Source organism: Aethina tumida, chromosome 4 (genome assembly GCF_024364675.1).
Source record: "Aethina tumida isolate Nest 87 chromosome 4, icAetTumi1.1, whole genome shotgun sequence".
In the NCBI taxonomy this organism is placed as follows: domain Eukaryota; kingdom Metazoa; phylum Arthropoda; class Insecta; order Coleoptera; family Nitidulidae; genus Aethina; species Aethina tumida.
The window spans coordinates 2,744,946-2,764,688 of NC_065438.1; the positions used below are offsets into that span (position 1 = coordinate 2,744,946).

Below are 19,743 nucleotides of genomic sequence, written 5' to 3' on the forward strand. Positions count from 1 at the left end.
CATTTTTAACAGATACTATTTATATTTTTTTAATTAATCATTAAAGTAACCTCTAAAAAACCATAAAAAACATGTTTTTGATGTTTAATAAATGTTTAAACATTGTGAATGTGCAAAAAAATTATATAATTACAAGAACATCCAAAAGGCAATTCATTTGATGTTTTCAAATATCTTATCCTAATTCATTTGAATATTTTATTTAAGTTTTTTGTTGCGCATTCACCATTTTTACAACTGTTGTTAAAAATGGCGAATGCGCCACAAATCCAATAATTAATTACTGTTAAACAAATTCTAATAATAAGTTGAATATATTCAAAGTAATTTATTTTATCCACTGTTAGATCCATTTTTAACATATACTATTTATATTTTTTTAATTAATCACTAAAGTAACCTCCAAAATACCATAAAAAACATGTTTTTCATGTTTAATAAATGTTTAAACATCGTGAATGCGCAAACAAATTATATAATTAGATTTACATCCAAAAGGCAATTAATTTTATGTTTTCAAATATCTTATTCTAATTCATTTGAATATTTTAATTAAGTTTTTTGTTGCGCATCCACCATTTTTACAACTGTTGTTAAAAATGGCGAATGCGCAACAAATCCAATAATTAATTATTATTAAACAAATTCTAAGGATAAGTTGATTATATTAAAAGTAATTTATTTTATCCACTGTTAGATACATTTTTAACAGGTATTATTTAAATTTTTTTAATTAATCAGTAAAGTAACCTTTAAAATACTATAACTAATATGATTTTAATGTTTAATAAATGTTTCAGCATACAACTTATACTTTTTAGAAAATAACTAATTTATTTCAATTCAATTTGTTTCAGTTTTAGTTCGAGATGTGCGTCCTGCATCGGCGAAAGCAGCAGGGCCCAATGGTTCAGACATTCGGACGGATGGAGATCAGGCAGTTCGAACTTCGGATCCGGACAGGGTATGCCGCAAGGTCACAAACGATCACCGTGGGATTCTTTGCCTTCACTAAGACAGGACAGCAGTCTCAACGACAGCGGTTACAAAAGCAACAGGGCCGACAGCTTCGAACAAAGGTAAGACATCGAAATTATAAGTTAAGATTTAATCAATTATGTTTTATTGAATTTAAATAATCAATGAGATATTTTAATTTAATTTAAGATTTCAAATGTTAATAACATATGGACATTTTTGAAATTTAAATTTGAAGGGCTGTATTTTCTACAACAGTCCTACTTTAGAAATACTTTGTATATGTGTATATAATTTTTTCTAAGCTTTTAGTAATAGTTTCACTTTGTTTAAAGTAAACTGATACTAACTAATTTTTAACTATTTGTTTGAAATATTACCTAACGAGTTTACGCCTCGGGTAAATCACAACTTTGGATATGCCAAGTAATCCATTTTTTTGTATTATCCGGGTCCGGAAAGTGCATTCTCACCCCCGCCCACGTTTAATTAGTTTTTTCGGGTCGCATCCATTAGAAAATTAGTTTGTCAACTTCTCAATTAGCCCGACCGCGGACCGTGACACATCCGCATCCCGATGGAGAGCGAGTTCATGACTAAATTATGACCGGGACGTCACGTTTCACCATTTTATCCGCGACACACACGAAATTGTTTGCGGTGCAACCGATAAATATGACCAACTTTCGCTTCGACGCTCATTAATTGAGGGAATTCTGGAAATTCTTCGGCTGTGTGAGTTTCAGGGTCGTCGGCGGCGGTGCCGGAGGGAGGATTTTATCTGTGGGGGTTGAAATGCGCTTTGTTAATGTAATTAAACGATAGCAATTATCCCAGATTTTGCGGGCTAAGACTAAGGAAAAATTAGGGTTCTTAATTAAGACATCCCTTTTTGTTTTAATCAAATATTTACTGTAATTTATTTCTAGTAAATAACTACATTTCATACTAAAAGCTTGCAAATTAAATTACAATGTTAAATCATGTAATCAAAGGTTGCAGCTAAAATGTGATGTCAGATTTTTTACAGTAATTGTTTTAATTAAAAAACTTTTAATGAACTAAAACGCTGCGATAATTTAATAATTCATTAAATTATTGCAGCATTTAGTTCGGTGAAGTTTCGTGTGAATTAGTGAAGCCTGATTTTTGTTGGCACAAAAAATGCTCTAAATTATTCGGCATCTAATTTCAACTATTTTTAAAATGTACCGGACTATGTTAATTGCTGCACCTAAATTTACTGGAAATGAATTTTTGTGGTGGAATAATTTTAATTATTCAAATACGTGTTTCAATTAACCTTTGTGGTTTACATTGTTCAATTGTGGATTATTGTTTAATAGAATAAACAGTGACGACTCGTGAGGAATTGGATGATTTAATTCTTTAGCAACAAACATTTTATCAAACAGTTTGTTTCAATTTATCTGACATTTTATTGACTTTAATAGTCCAAATACACATTTGGTTGACCCATTTTTTTTTTAAATTGTGTAAGCCCTTATAAGGACCAGGCTTTGTCCATCACCCCTCAAATGTTATACATATCCCTCGTCAAATCGTCGAGATGCAATCTAAATCGAAAAAAATGTTGACATTTTATCATGCATCGAAAATCAATCAGAACAGAAATTTCAATACACAACAACACAAAGCACTGCAGTTTTTTAATTCCACGATTCTAATAATACACAGTGGAAAATGGACTATGAATTCCTTTTATATTGTCGTTGTGAATTTGTACGTGACGCACACGATAATAATTTATGATAGTTCACAACTTCCTTCTCTTTGCCTGAAGAACTAAACTATTTTTGCTGTTTTATTGACTTGTTTGATATAAAGTGAGTTTTATGGGGCGTAATGTCGTTGTTAAGTTAGTGTTATTGCATTTTCCAGGGGGATATTCGACAGACAGGACAGCCTTCGATCGGACTACATGAGCGACAGGGAATCGAGCCGGTACGGGATCGTGCAACAGGCCTCCATCGAAAGTGCCGACTCCAGGCTCTGCTATCTGACGTCTTCTGAGGTGAGTTTAGAGAACTAACAAATTTTACGATCGGATGTGGGTATTTATACTGAGTTTTGGTGTTTAAACGGTTCGTAATTGAGTCTTTGTTCGCTTTATAGGGGGTGGGGATTGGAACTGGGGGGAAATTACAAAGAAGGCTCTTGATAAAATATAAAATGGGGTTTTGTATTTCATGCGTTCAGAGAATAAAGGGTCGTTTAATAAAAATTTCATCAAATTTTATTGTGCGCAGTATAAATACGAATTAAATCAACTTCTTCAATTTGATTTACATATTATTTAATATATAAATATCAATGATAAAATAAATGTTCTGAATATTATTTTAATGTGTAAGAAGAAAACTTTATATAACAAAATAAATTTAAACATTGTAATATAATAATTATATGGAATATTATAATTGAATACTGATTTTTAATAATATGCTAATTAGTATAAAAAAAACATATATAATTCGATGAAATTTTGCGAAATAATTTATTTAAATAAAAACTTGACTAATGTACTAAATAGTCTGAAGAATATTGTAATAATATAATAATATGGAATATTATAATTGAATACTGATTTTTTAATAATATTCTAATTAGTATAAAAACATGTATGATCCAATAAAATTTTACGAAGTAATTTATCTAAATAAAAACTTGACTAATGCACTAAATAGTCCGAAGAATATTATAATAATATAATAATATGGAATATTGAATACTGATTTTTTAATATTATTCCAATTAGTATAAAAACATATATAATTAGATGAAATTTCACAAAGTAGTTTATTTAAATAATAACTTAACTAATGTACTAAATAGTCTGAAGAATATTATAATAATATAATAATACGGAATATTATAATTGAATACTGACTTTTTAATAATATTCTAATTAGTATAAAAACATGTACAATTCGATGAAATTTTACGAAGTAATTTATTTAAATAAAAACTTAATTAATGTACTAAGTAGTCTGAAGAATATTGTAATAACATAATAATTTGGAATATTATAATTGAATACTGATTTTTTAATAATATCCTAATTAGTATAAAAAACATACATAATTAGATGAAATTTTACGAAGTAATTTATTTAAAGAAAACTTAACTAAAGTACTTAATAGTCTGAAAAATATTATAATGATATAATAATATGGAATATTGTAATTGAATACTGATTTTTTATTAATATTCTAATTAGTATAAAAACATATAATTCGATAAAATTTTACGAAGAAATTTATTTAAATAAAAACTTAACTAATGTACTAAATAGTCTGAAGAATATTGTAATAATATAATAATATGGAATATTGTAATTGAATATTGATTTTTTAATAATATTCTAATTAGGAATATTATGATTGAATACTGATTTTTTATAATATTCTAATTAGTATAAAAAATATATATATATATAATTCAATGAAATTTTACGAAGGAATGTATTTAAATAAAAACTTAACTAATGTATTAAATAGTCTGAAGAATATTTTAATAATATAATAATTTGGAATATTATAATTGAATACTGATTTTTTAATAATATCCTAATTAGTATAAAAAACATACATAATTAGATGAAGTTTTACGAAGTAATTTATTTAAAGAAAACTTAACTAAAGTACTTAATAGTCTGAAAAATATTATAATAATATAATAATATGGAATATTGTAATTGAATACTGATTTTTTAATAATATATAATTTAATATTAAATATATAATTTTTTATTAAGTTAAATTTTTCTCTCTCTAACTCCTTAATTAAAATTAGACAATCAATATTTTTTTATTTAGTTAAAAACAATTCCAAAATATATAGAAAAAAGTTTAATTTGACTGGTTACAGTAAAAAGTTAATTTTTTTAATTAACTGATTTAATTAATTTTTTGATAAAAGAATATTTCTCATTTTTTTAATAATATATCTTATAAAAATAGCTACAAAATAAAATACGAATATAAACTAATATTTCTAGTAAAAAACTATACAAATTTGTTTATTTTTCAATTCTATAAAATTACCCAAAATCGATATTTTTAATCATTTTAAACGCAGTTTGGATTATTACAATGGAAACACATTTATTTAAAATTGTAAATGAAACTCTGGTCTTTTGTAATCAAAATGAATGTGCCCAATGATTTAGTTATACGTACCGCAATCATTCATTTACCCATTCATAAACTAAATACGATCATGGATCTAATAACAGTGTGTCTATTGTATTATATTTAAATCTTCCTATATATTTTGTTCAACGGTAATTGGATTAAAGTTTTTTACTAAATTATTTTCTGTGTTTAAATCACACAAACAAACATTAGTTGGATGTAATTCCAACTTCAGTTCAATCATTAGATTACAAAGTAGTTAATTAGTGCCAAATTCAATTTGTATCAAGCCCTGAATATACCTAAAATGTCTGCCATTTAGTGGCTGAACAGTCGAAGGAATCAATACACTAATTAAGTCGTTGATATTAAAACAATACGAAAATGAAATCATTACAAGTGAAAGCACTCCATTCAAATTGAACGAGAATTTCCAAATTCAATACAACGATTTACACTTAAAACACCTGCGTTGGGGTTTTGTGAACCCATTTATGGTTGAGGTAATATTGAAAATGGGCCCTCCATTTTGAATTTAATTTTATTAAAGTTATTTGTTTTGATGTCGACGTAAATGTAATTTGCAAATGTAAAACTATATTTTATTTCGATAATTTACAATTTATCTGCTTCATTTATATGCAATCGAATAAATATTATTAAACACAGCATCAATCATCAACTGATTAATAGAGCATTTATTTAAATTAATCTAACAAAACATTGAATTGAAATTGTGCACGTTTAAATTATTGTGTTTGTATCCAACTAATTAAAAGTATAATTTATTGATAACGTTATTTAATTTAATTACATAATTATAAAGTTATATTTGTTTTGCAGTAAATAGCAGGAATGTTGTTCGGTTTAAATTTTAAATTGATTAAAACAAAATTTCGTAGAAATCATTTATTAATGTGTCGTAAAACCGAATTGGAATTACCCAGAATGGATCAAAACAGTGATTTGCACTTAAACGCCTCTGTTCTCGAGACGTTGGTTACCCATATAAACTTCGATAAAATTGACAGGTTCCAATATAGGTAGAATCGAGTTACTAATTCGAATCGATTCAACCTGCATCCAAATAACTTTCGAAATGCATTATTAAATGTAGAATGAATGTATGGAAACGAGATATAGTTTTCATGTCCCCAATTGAAGCTGATTAAAGTTATATTGATGCACATCCGAAATGGTTTATTTATTTAAATTCCGTATTATTTGTAAATCAATGTATGTACGTATTAATTTTGGGGCTTGTGCTATGTAATTGTATTATTGAATTCAACGGAAACCTCAATTCAAACAATCGTTCAACCGAATATTCGTAAACAAAATAACAATCATCATAAATCGATTAATTACATTTTTATTTAAATCGACCATTGATTGCACAACACATGAATTGGCGGTATGTTAATTAAAACTTTAATGGAATTATTTCAATTATATTCGTTTTAACCATAAGCCAGGAACGTTTTTGAATTTTATTTATTTGTATTTAAACTGTGAGTATGATGAATATTGGTCTATTATTAAATATTTTTTAATAACATTGATAAATTAAAATGGTGGTATTTAATGGTCATATACCCTAAATAAATAATTAAATATAAACCGATATTGGTTGGTCAAAGGCATATTTTTTGTGGTAGGTGATATCAAAAAATATTTTCTCCACTTTTCCTGTTACTGTTTTCGTCCTCTTTTCTTAATAAATATAATATAAGAACAAATTAAAGAGTAGATAAAAGAGTTTTTTATCCATTGTCACAAATTTTCATTTTCTTTTACAGTTTATCAAATTTAAGTAAAAATTATAGAGTGAAAAAATAATTTTAAAACCTCAAAAATAAACTGTTTTCACAAAGTTTTGGGTTAAGAAAAATAATTGAAATCTCTGACTTACAAAAATATTATATATACAAAAGAAACTATTCAAAGATTTTTCATCATCATAAATCGATTAATTACATTTTTATTAAATCGACCATTGATTGCACAACACATGAATTGGTCGTATATTAATTAAAACTTTAATGGAATTATTTCAATTATATTCGTTTTAACCATAAGCCAGGAACGTTTTTGAATTTTATTTATTTGTGTTTAAACTGTGTGCATGATGAATATTGGTGTAATATATACATATCGTGTAATAACATTGGTAAATCAAATAATTAAATATAAACCGATATTGGTTGGTCAAAGGCATATTTTTTGTGGTAGGTGACATCAAAAATAATATTTTCTCTACATTTCCTGTTACTGTTTTCGTCCTCTTTTCTCAATAAATATAATATAAGAACAAATTAAAGAGTAGATAAAAGAGTTTTTTATCCATTGTCACAAATTTTCATTTTCTTTCACAGTTTATCAAATTTAAGTAAAAATTATAGAGTGAAAAAATAATTTTAAAACCTCAAAAATCAACTGTTTTCACAAAGTTTTGGGTTAAGAAAAATAATTGAAATCTCTGACTTACAAAAATATTATATATACAAAAGAAACTATTCAAAGATTTTTCATCATCATAAATCGATTAATTACATTTTTATTAAATCGACCATTAATTGCACAACACATGAATTGGCGGTATGTTAATTAAAACTTTAATGGAATTATTTCAATTATATTCGTTTTAACCATAAGCCAGGAACGTTTTTGAATTTTATTTATTTGTATTTAAACTGTGAGTATGATGAATATTGGTCTATTATTAAATATTTTTTAATAACATTGATAAATTAAAATGGTGGTATTTAATGGTCATATACCCTAAATAAATAATTAAATATAAACCGATATTGGTTGGTCAAAGGCATATTTTTTGTGGTAGGTGATATCAAAAAATATTTTCTCCACTTTTCCTGTTACTGTTTTCGTCCTCTTTTCTTAATAAATATAATATAAGAACAAATTAAAGAGTAGATAAAAGAGTTTTTTATCCATTGTCACAAATTTTCATTTTCTTTTACAGTTTATCAAATTTAAGTAAAAATTATAGAGTGAAAAAATAATTTTAAAACCTCAAAAATCAACTGTTTTCACAAAGTTTTGGGTTAAGAAAAATAATTGAAATCTCTGACTTACAAAAATATTATATATACAAAAGAAACTATTCAAAGATTTTTCATCATCATAAATCGATTAATTACATTTTTATTAAATCGACCATTGATTGCACAACACATGAATTGGTCGTATATTAATTAAAACTTTAATGGAATTATTTCAATTATATTCGTTTTAACCATAAGCCTGGAACGTTTTTGAATTTTATTTATTTGTGTTTAAACTGTGTGCATGATGAATATTGGTGTAATATATACATATCGTGTAATAACATTGGTAAATCAAATAATTAAATATAAACCGATATTGGTTGGTCAAAGGCATATTTTTTGTGGTAGGTGACATCAAAAATAATATTTTGTCTACATTTCCTGTTACTGTTTTCGTCCTCTTTTCTCAATAAATATAATATAGGAATAAATTAAAGAGTAGATAAAAGAGTTTTTTATCCATTGTCACAAAATTTCATTTTCTTTTATAGTTTATCAAATTTAAGTAAACATTATAGAGTGAAAAAATAATTTTAAAACCTCAAAAATCAACTGTTTTCACAAAGTTTTGGGATAAGAAAAATAATTGAAATCTCTGACTTACAAAAATATTATATATACAAAAGAAACTATTCGAAGATTTTTCATCATCATAAATCGATTAATTACATTTTTATTAAATCGACCATTGATTGCATAACACATGAATTGGTCGTATAGTAATTAAAACTTTAATGGAATTATTTCAATTATATTCGTTTTAACCATAAGCCAGGAACGTTTTTCAATTTTATTTATTTGAGTTTAAACTGTGAGTATGATGAATATTGGACTAATATAGAAATATTTTTTAATACTATTGATAAATTAAAATGGTGGTATTTAATGTTCATATACCCTAAATAAATAATTAAATATAAACCGATATTGGTTGGTCAAAGGCATATTTTTTGTGGTAGGTGACATCAAAAATAATATTTTCTCTACATTTCCTGTTACTGGTTTCGTCCTCTTTTCTCAATAAATATAAACAAGAACAAATTAAAGAGTTTTTTATCCATTGTCACAAAATTTAATTTTCTCTTACAGATTATCAAATTTTTTAGTAAATATATAGAGAGAAACAAAATTTTAAAACCTCAAAATAGTACAAAAATCAACTGTTTTCACAAAGTTTTGGGATAAGAAAAATAATCTCTGACTGACAAAAATATAATATAATAAACTATTTAAAGATTTTTCCAAAGAAATATAGGCTATTCAAAATTATTACTTAAATTATGTCTAATCAAAGATTAAAATGGGTTAAATATTTAACAACAATATTTACTAAACATTATTTTGTTCCAGTTATTTTATTCCGGATTATTTTATTGCTAACCAATTTCAGTTTAGTCATTTGAAGTACACATTTGAATATTCCTGTCAATATATAATTAATTTATTCACCTCTGACAATTTTAAATTTTGTTGAATGACAAACCAACCGTGGCAACAATTCCCCGTACCGTTTTCCCCGAAAATAACGAGGTCAGAATTATTTACGTACAATAACACCCGGTTAATTTCCAGCCAGAATCCGGCACCAGCCAATCATTAAACCAGAAGTCCCGTATCAACAAGAGGCAGCCCGCGTCGTCAACCGCGAATCCATTATGCCGTTACAAAAAGGGGGCTTCCCCCGAATACGTTGTTGCGCCATTAAATAAATTAGCGACCGAATTATGAATCGACGCGGTGACTGTTTATTAAACTATACTGTTTTTCTATACGCGCCGTTCGGGCGAGGGAAAGTCGGCGATAATGAGGCCGTGATTTCCCCCGAGTAATTGGAAATACCGTGCAACGCATTTGATTTATTCGGGGGCAACGGCGGTAAATTTAATACGGACGGGCCTTTGTTCGTCCTAATTATTGTTTTTTCACTCGCCCAGATTGCCCGATTATAAAGGCAGATGGCGCATAAATCTTCCGGGTTTGACAGCCTTTAATTGGCACGTTCCGGTTCCTTTTGTAAGAGAAATTGACAATAAAATATTTAACAGAATTAACACTATATGTATTTCAGAAAATAATTTATATTTTTTCAGTCAGTTTTAATTTTGTTCAGAAGATAAAATGAGTGAAATCATTTTGCCCCAATTTAAAATGATCAAATTTTAAATCCGGCGTTGATTTTAAATTACAAACGGGCGTTAGCAAAAAAAAACTAAACGAAAATGGTTCCATATTTTTCGCAGCTTGTAATTAAAGACTTATTAAACCGGCATTATGTTGCGTAACGGCTGAACGGCGACGAGTTTTTAATTATTTTTTCAGGCATTATGTCAGTGAATAGCAGAGTAATCCGGACGCATGTACATAAATGCTTCATAAAATGCGAAAAGGGCAAAATCGAATTATGTTCGCATGCGGATTATGAAATGGGGGAATGGAATTCGCGATGGCAGAAGGCAATTCCATGAAAATATTTATAATATTTCTGTAAAGGACGCGGGACATGTACCGATAAAGATTTCCAATTTTAGATGGCGACGATAAAAAGATGTCGAGGCCTACGTGCAGCTGAAATTATACGTAAATTTTATGGCGACGTGTCTATTGAATGGGGAACGGCACAACCCTAATATATTATTCAGTGCCGAAGGCGCACGACAAATTAAAACAACGCCAAATGGAAATCTAAACATCGCTGTTGTGGTGTTTTCTACCTCCATAAATATTAAAGTGGGCTTTAAAATTCAAACAAATGCGTAAATATCTACAAAGAACGTTTTTATTTTTATTTTTTTTCCAAATAAGTACTTTTTGTTTATTAATTTCTTTCTAAATTTTTTATAAATTTTTTGTTTGTCTGCATTTTTTAATTAAATTGTTTAGTACTTTGATATTTTTTATGTTAATTTGCATAATAAAAATTAAACATATATTTTCCTCAAAGTGTAGCCATAAAACTTTTCTAATTAATGTAACAAAAATCAGATAAATTATTTATTTATTGTATTTAGTAAAGAACATTTTTATCTACTCTGTAATTTTTCTTTATAAAAGTCTGTAAACCTTTTTTTTATTAATTTACAACACAATTATTCACATTTTTTAATTTTGTTATAATATAACAAACATAATGTCATAAAACTTCTTTCTATTTAATATATATAAATATAATATATTGAAATATTCGTTTACTTTTATTATTATTTTTGGTTATAGTAAAGAACTCTTTTATCTATTCTTCAATTTCTTCTTTAGAGTAATGTCATAAAACTACTTTCTATTCAATAATCTTCATTTTCTATATTTCTTCTTTAGACTAATGACATAAAATTCTATTTCATTATATAAATATGATACATTCAAATATATTAAAATAAGATAAATCATTTATTTTTCTTAATTATATTGGTACATTACAGTAAAGAACTTTTTTAACTACTCTTCAATTTCTATATTTCTTCTGTCATAAAACTATTTTTTTTTTCAATATATAAATACAATACATTTAAATATTATTATTCTTCTTTATAGAAAGGAACTCTTTTATCTATTCTTCAATTTCTTCTTTAGAGTAATGTCATAAAACTACTTTCTATTCAATAATCTTCATTTTCTATATTTCTTCTTTAGACTAATGACATAAAATTCTATTTCATTATATAAATATGATACATTCAAATATATTAAAATAAGATAAATCATTTATTTTTCTTAATTATATTGGTACATTACAGTAAAGAACTTTTTTATCTACTCTTCAATTTCTATAATTCTTCTGTCATAAAACTATTTTTTTTTCAATATATAAATACAATACATTTAAATATTATTATTCTTCTTTATAGAAAGGAACTCTTTTATCTATTCTTCAATTTCTTCTTTAGAGTAATGTCATAAAACTATCTTCTATTCAATAAATAAATATAAATATAATATATTCAAATGTAATAAAGATAGAATAAATCACTTACTCCTATTATTATTTTTGTTTGTAGTAAAGAACTCTTTTATCTACTCTTTAAGTTCTATATTTCTTCATTAGAGTAATGTCATAAAAGTATTTTCTATTCAATATATAAATGTAATATATTCAAATATAATAAAGATAAGATAAATCACTTACTCCTATTATTATTTTAGTGTGTAGTAAAGAACTCTTTTATTTACTCTTCAATTTCTATATTTCTTCTGTCATAAAACTATTTTATTTTCAATATATAAATACAATATATTTAAATATAATAAAAATAAGGTAAATCATTTACTCTTATCATAATTTTTGTTTATAGTAATGAACTCTTATCCATTATTCAATTTCTTCTTTAGAGTAATTTCATAAAACTATTTTCTATTCAATATATAAATATCATATATTGAAATATAATAAAAATAAGATAAATCACCAATTTCTAAAAATGGCGAATGCGCCTCGATTGTTTAAGTACGTGATTCAGATGTTGTACATTTTAAAATCCAAACATTATTTTTATTTAAAAATCTTTAAATATTCATAATACTTTAAAGAGTACTAAAAAGTTTAAATCATAAATGATTATTGATTGATTATTTCTAAATTTCATATTTTTTAAAATGTAATGAAAATTGTCATTTTATGACGTAATATTTTATCAATTTTAGAGAATTGATAAATACATAAATACAGTATATAAGTGTATCTAAATTAATAGTTTTTTGTTCCTCAAATTCTATTTATATTATTTTAACATCAAATTTCTAAAAATGGCGAATGCGCCTCAGTTATTTAAGTAGGTTATTCAAACGTTTTACATTTTAAAAACCTAACACTTCATTTTTATTTTAAAATCTTTAAATATTCATAATAATTTTTACTTTAATAAGAAATTATGAATTAATATGAAATTTGTTATTTTATTGACATAATATTTCATCAATTTTAGAGATAGGAAGTTCAAATGTTGATGTCGAAAAAATACATAAATATAATACATCAATGTATCCAAATTAATAGTTTTTTCTTCTCCGAATTCTATATATAATATTTTAACCTCAATTGTTTAAGTAGGTGATTCACATGTTTTACATTTTAAAAATTTTACTTTAAAGATTACTAAAAAAGCTAAAATAATAAATATTTGATTTTTTCTAATTTCTAATTTTTTATTTTATAAAAAATAGTAATGATTGTTATTTTATTGATTAATATTTTTTCAATTTTAGTGAATTTTTCAAATTATAAAGTTGGAAAAACACATAAATACAATATTTAATTAATTCCTATATTTTTCTCTATGTTAGACAGAAATAATATTGAATGTTTGTTTAATCCAGTTTGAAAGTCCCCTAAAAATTTACAATCGAACACTTATTTTGCATTCTCACAACATCGTAAACATCAATAAATCGGGTAAAGTTCAGTTTAAAAGCCACTCGAGAACGGGGGTGAGTCGATCGTCGATTGTAACGTCCCCTTTTCAGACTGCAAACATGCTCAACCACGAACGAAGCACCGCAAAAAAAAAAAAAAATCTAGTCGAAAACAATCCGGTGACATCTTGTCCGCAATCACGGCCCATCACAGGACGTCATCCGAGCGGGCGCCGTCCTTGACTCAGAATCAACCCCAGCACCTGGAAATTGATTCGGCTACGTCGACGGTCCCGAAAACGGCAAAGAAAACCACGATCGGCCGTCCCGCTCGCACAACGCGGCCTGGCCTTGCTCCCTTTTCCCTTCCGGATTCGCAGTCGGGCGCACGCGCACACCCCCTCACCCGGAATGTCATCTTGCAGTTTATGTTAGGCCGTGCCGAAATATGTGTGAGGGTTTTTTTCACAATTTTCCATTTGTTTCGTTGATTAGAAGGCGCATCGGCACGTCGCACGGCACCATGCACGAATCGATAGTAGGCGAGTCGATCGGCGTCCTTGGCGTCGTCCTTCGCACCAGGCCTACCCATCTGTAGATTCGCGGTGCGGACTAAATGCTGCTGGATGATCTGGGAATGATTGCGTTGACGCTAACGCGTTCTGCTTGGCGTTAGTTGGGATGCGTGAACTTGGGAAAGATTGCACAGATTGGCGGTGGTGTGTGTGTATGATTGTGTCGTCCGTCGTCGCAGTGAACCCTACGTGTTTATATTATTTGATGGGGTAGGCGCAGGCGCGATGGCGTGTTATGAAATTGGTATGTTTATTTTTTAACACACAATTAAACACTGACATGCGGCCATAATCACCATTTTAACCTCGTCGTCACCTCGTTCACATCCATGTTAATAACCACACAAAAATCCACACCCTTATCTCTCCAACGGGGTGTAAAATTAAATACTTTCTGTTTGTGGTAGGTTATCGAGTGATTATTATGGCAACCAGTTGATTCTAAATACAATTGCGAAAGGTCAAGATAAGCAATCATTCAGCGAGTCCGGGTTTCAGGTCTTTTCATTCGTTCCACAAATGAGAAAGTCAAATGTGATGATAAAAGGACATGTTTTCTCAGACGTTTGTGAGAGAATTCTCGGTCGAGATTGGCGAGATGGGCTACTTCTGAATTCAATTTATTACCACAAAAGAAAGTTTAACTATAATGCAATAATATTTTCAGAGGAAAATGTATTTCACTATTATAATACTCCAAATAATGAAAGGTTTGAGTGCAATATTTAGTTTCTTGTAAAGCTTATAATAAATAATTCATTCCGTTTAATTCAGCTTTTATTGAACATTTTAAAATCGTTTTAGCCAAATTTTCATTTTAAATAGATTCGCCTATTCTGGCTCTACTTCTATTTTTTGGAGGAGTTAAAATTTGAGCATTAAAAAATATCAGGATTTATTAGAATTTTTTATTTTTACGTTATAAATTAATTGTTTCTATTTATTTTTCATTCAAATTTGACTAATTTCTCTATTTTTTTTTTACTTTTAATTTTAAAATATTTTAATTAGAAAATTAGTTACTAATTTTAATTTTTTTTTTTATAAAATTATTCTATGGATAACTTAAGAATTATTTATATATTATAATAATTTCAGTAATTTTTTTTATTATTTTTGTTTACTTTTAATTATTGATTAAATTAATTTATTTTTTTATTATTAGAAAATTTATTTATAAATTTAAGAATTATATTTTCATAAAAATTTTTTACTAAATGTTTTAATCTTCTCCAAAATATTTAAACAATTTCCTTTTTAAATTTGTATAAACTTTAATTTAATAAATGTTTTTTAACTAACATAATTAATGATTAAGTTTTATTTTAATATAATACTTTATTGTAGTAATTAAGTTAAAAAAATAATGCTTTTAACTTTTATATATTATACAGTTTTATAATTCAACATTTATTTTTTTATACATTTAAGCATTTTCTAATATTTCTATTTTCTTGTTTTAATTTAAATTAATTATTTTATGTATAATTTAGCATTTTATTTGATGTTTAAATAAAGGTTAGTTTAATTGTAGTTAATTAAGAGTTATAAAAATTTTAAAATAATTTAGATATTAATTAGTATTTCTTAAATATTTTCTCTTAAACTTAAATATTCCATTTAATTCCATTGTTTATTCTTTTAATAATATTTATTTGTGATTGGCTTTATATAAATTTAAATAAAACACATTAAAACACTTTTTATAAATGTTTATTTTAATCTTCCATCATTTCCTTAACTTTAAAATAATTCAGAAATTTATAAAACATTTTTAATCTGATAAAATTTTGATTTCATAAATATTTTTAAGTAACATAAATAATTGAGTTTATTTATAATTTTTTTCTTTGAATATTATTTATTATAATTTTGAAAATATATAGTTAATTAAATATTACTTTTAACATTTACATTTATTTAATAATATAATTATTATTTATTTTTTTTATAAGTTTGAGTCTTTGATTATATTTCTACTTAAATTTAATTGTAGTACATAAAATTAATTTAACTTTTTATTAAATTTTTATTTCTTCGTTTTCCTGTGTTAAATTGAATTTAATATAAATAATGTTTAATTGAAGGTTACTTAAATGTTATACAATTAATAATTACAATAATTTCGAAATTTAGAAATTAGTTAATAATTTTTAAATATTTTCTTATAAATTTGAATATTTCATTTAACATTTAAGATTTGATTTATTTTTTATAAATTTAATGTTAGGTAATAATTTTTTAATGATATTTAAAATTAAGTCGAAGCAAAATTATATATTTAATAATTAAATTAATTCAATTTTTTAAAATTTTGAAAAATGACAGAAATTTTTTCAATTTGTGTTTTGAAATTATACTATAAATTTTTATTGTTGTTTTTTTTTTTAATTAATTTTGTTTTCTAGTTAACTTTTTCTGCTGCTTCCAATAAAAGAATAATTTTTTTAAACAACATTAATTTTAAAAATATATAATTAACATTAATAATACTTAAATAATTTTTGTAATTTTAGAAAAATTTGCCAATTAATTAATAATTTTTAAAAGTATTTTCCTCTCTATTGTAAATGTAATGTGAAATTATATTTAATTTAAATCAATTAAAATAATTTTGAGAAAAATAATTAATTAATGAAACATTTGAAAAAAAAATAAAAAAATAAAAAAATTTGTCTTTGATTCACAACAAATAAAAATTTTTTCAGTTATTTCTTTTATTATTAACTAAAATTATATTATCCACTGTTTACCATAAAAATGGTTTATTCAGCTTCTCCAATGTACAAAAAACTTATCATTAACGTACATATTGTTTGTCTTTTGTATCGATTTACTTTTTTTGTGAGGACATTAAATAATAAAAATTTGTCTCTATTGAAATAGTGCGTGTTTTCCATAATTAACCATCGGGGACCATAATTTTATTAACGTCGACACACCCAAACGTGTTGTCCCACCACACCATTCCACAACATTCTGTGCTCGTGCAAAGTGCTCCGTGAGACATCAAACATTTTAAAAATTCTCGTGTTCTGCATCAAAAAGGTACACAATAAATAATCCTGTGAATATTAAAATCGAAATTAATATCCACATGCCTTTCGTGTCGTTGCACTTGGTTCAATGCACCATAATCGATTTTAAAATTGCATGTCGTATGGAAAGTCGCTACCATGGATACCGTTGGGAAATAATCAAATTTTTATGAAGCCCTGCCTGTCTGTTTTTATTTTGCCCTCAATAAACAACGCCGAGGCACAACGGGGTTGTGGACTAATGAGAAAATCTCAAACAATCAAATCTTTTCAGTTTAATTTAAAATTTTATAATAAAATTAGTTTTTATGAAATTTTAAAAGGAATTATAATTACTAGGGGCTGTGAGAAAATATTTATTACATTCCAAAAATATCCCTTATCGCCATTTAAATATTATTAAAATTTTTGAACTTAAGTAACTCGTAAAATTAAAATGAGCCTCTTAATTTGAATGTAGATGAACAAAATGAACTTTATTAATGCCAGAAGAGCCACGTATAACCTCCCCATTACATTTAATTAATCAAAAAGAAAAGAAAAATCCCTCCTACGGTTTCCATTAAATTCCTCACAAACCGTTGGAAAACAAACTTCTTATTTAGCAGCTGAAACTATTAGTTTTTTTTTTTCAACCGTATGTTTTTGTGTATTTCGTTTTACGTCGATTTTTTTTTGCAGACATTCAATAGCTCCTTTCCGGAATGCGTAATATTTTCGCGGAGAATAATTGAATTCCTTCAGTCGGAGCCCGGAACGGAATGCGACTCACTTTCCTAGCTCATTTATCAAAGCAACGTCCTGAATGGGCACGATATTGCCATGAGGTCGATGTAAAAAACGTGGCGCAGCTTCCAAATTTAAGCTTGTTGGGAGTTAATTTACTTCTGAATGCGTAGGTAAATTTTTTCGATGCGAGGCGGGATTCCGGGTTATTTTCCAGTTGTTTTACACAACATTACCCCTTCTGGAACAGTCTGAAATGTTTCTAATGAGTTTATTCATCTTAAATTCACACAAGGTGTTTCTAAAATGGGTGGAAAAGGTTTGAGAACAGTTAGAACATGTCTAATAATCTAAAAATCTAAATCCTTTTTTTCCAAAGTTTCAGCTGAAACCAAATTTAAATGTTAAAAAATTGTTTTTTAGTCATATTTCAGTAACCTTTGGTCCAATTGTGTTCAAATTTGGTATGTGTTATCCTAATATAAATGCCTACTATTCAATGTAATAAAGATTTTCCATATTGTTACAGTGGGGTAGATTCTGGTGGTTTCCCTCTTTTTCTCGCCCTAGTTTATACGCCACTGAATATTTTTTAAAACTTTTATTGTTTTTATATTATTTGCATAATTTATAAAAAAAAATTCTCTTGAGTATTTTTGATTATCACAGCCGTTTTTGTGATATTTCAGATTTAATGTTCCCTTTAATTTTCCCCAAAGGTTAAAATCGAAATATCTCGAGGGTTAAGTGGTGATTCATGACCCTTTAAAAATCTATACGTTTGAAATATTGCAAGTGTTCATTATCAAAACTAATGGTGCCCCAAGCCAAGCAGACAGTCGAATAGAATTCACCCTCCGTCCGCTGAATTTTTCAGCTTTACGACGCCATTTCCTCCTTGCGGTCGGCCGTTGAGTTAACAGATGGCCGATTATTCGGCCACTATAAAACGTGAGCCCACACCATACCATCAATCCAACAAAATAAACGATCGCCCAGCCCCCCGAAAACGGTTCACCCCCGGCGGGTCGCCTCCCAAACAAATTCAAACGTTTGTTTTTCCTTCAGTGCGACAGATCCGCGTGTAATTTCATTCCTCCGGTGTTTGAATAAGCCGGAATTCGTGTCCGTACCTGAACAGGGACGTGAGAAAGACGATTACCGGGGCGGGTTAAATGTGCCCTGTTTGCTTAAAGTTCGCGTGGTATCGAGTGGAGTTGCCGGCGGTTTGAGGCGTGCTCGGGCTCCGGTCTAAATCATTCCGGACAGCTTCGCGAACTGAAATATTTGTTGTAAATCGAAAGTAATGGTTTGTCGTCTCGCTGGCTGCGAACTTTTAATGAACGGCAAACGTTTGTGGAGTTACAAAAGTAATTTCGGTGTCAAACATTCCGGACTCGTTGCGGGAATAGTTTATTTTCATTTGTAATAATTGTTCAATCTTTTTAAAATTCAACTGAAATTTAATCTCATTAAATTAATTATACATTACTAATACTATTAATTATTTTTCCTGCAACTAATCATCCATTCAAGTTTTCGAATATTTTATTTTGAATCCTGCTTGTAAAAAGCTCTTAAATTTAACCACTGAATTGGTGCAGTGTCAACTAATAACCTCCTGTCTTAGAAACACAGTTTTTCCTGCAACTAATCATTCATTCATGTTTTCGAAGATAGTATTTTGAATCCTGCTTGTAATATCTCTCAAATTTAACCACTGAATTGGCACATGTTAACTAATAACCTCCTGTTTTGGCTCCTCAAATTTATCAGGACCCTGATTTGTCAGTTTGCCCAAACTAAAATATGGCTGAAACAATTAAATTTAAAAGCAAGTTTTGAATAGATATTGTTA

General features: G+C 26.9%; 1 protein-coding gene across 1 annotated transcript in view; it reads left to right on the plus strand.

Annotated features, from left to right (window-relative positions):
* The window catches only part of LOC109605472 (protein still life, isoform SIF type 1-like), a 167,336-nt gene that overhangs the window by 19,946 nt on the left and 127,647 nt on the right, over nucleotides 1-19,743 (plus strand). Inside the window, exons 12-13 of the mRNA XM_049966193.1 lie at nucleotides 858-1,079; nucleotides 2,881-3,013. Coding sequence (XP_049822150.1) covers nucleotides 858-1,079; nucleotides 2,881-3,013 — 355 coding nt within the window. The remainder of the gene's footprint in view (nucleotides 1-857; nucleotides 1,080-2,880; nucleotides 3,014-19,743) is intronic.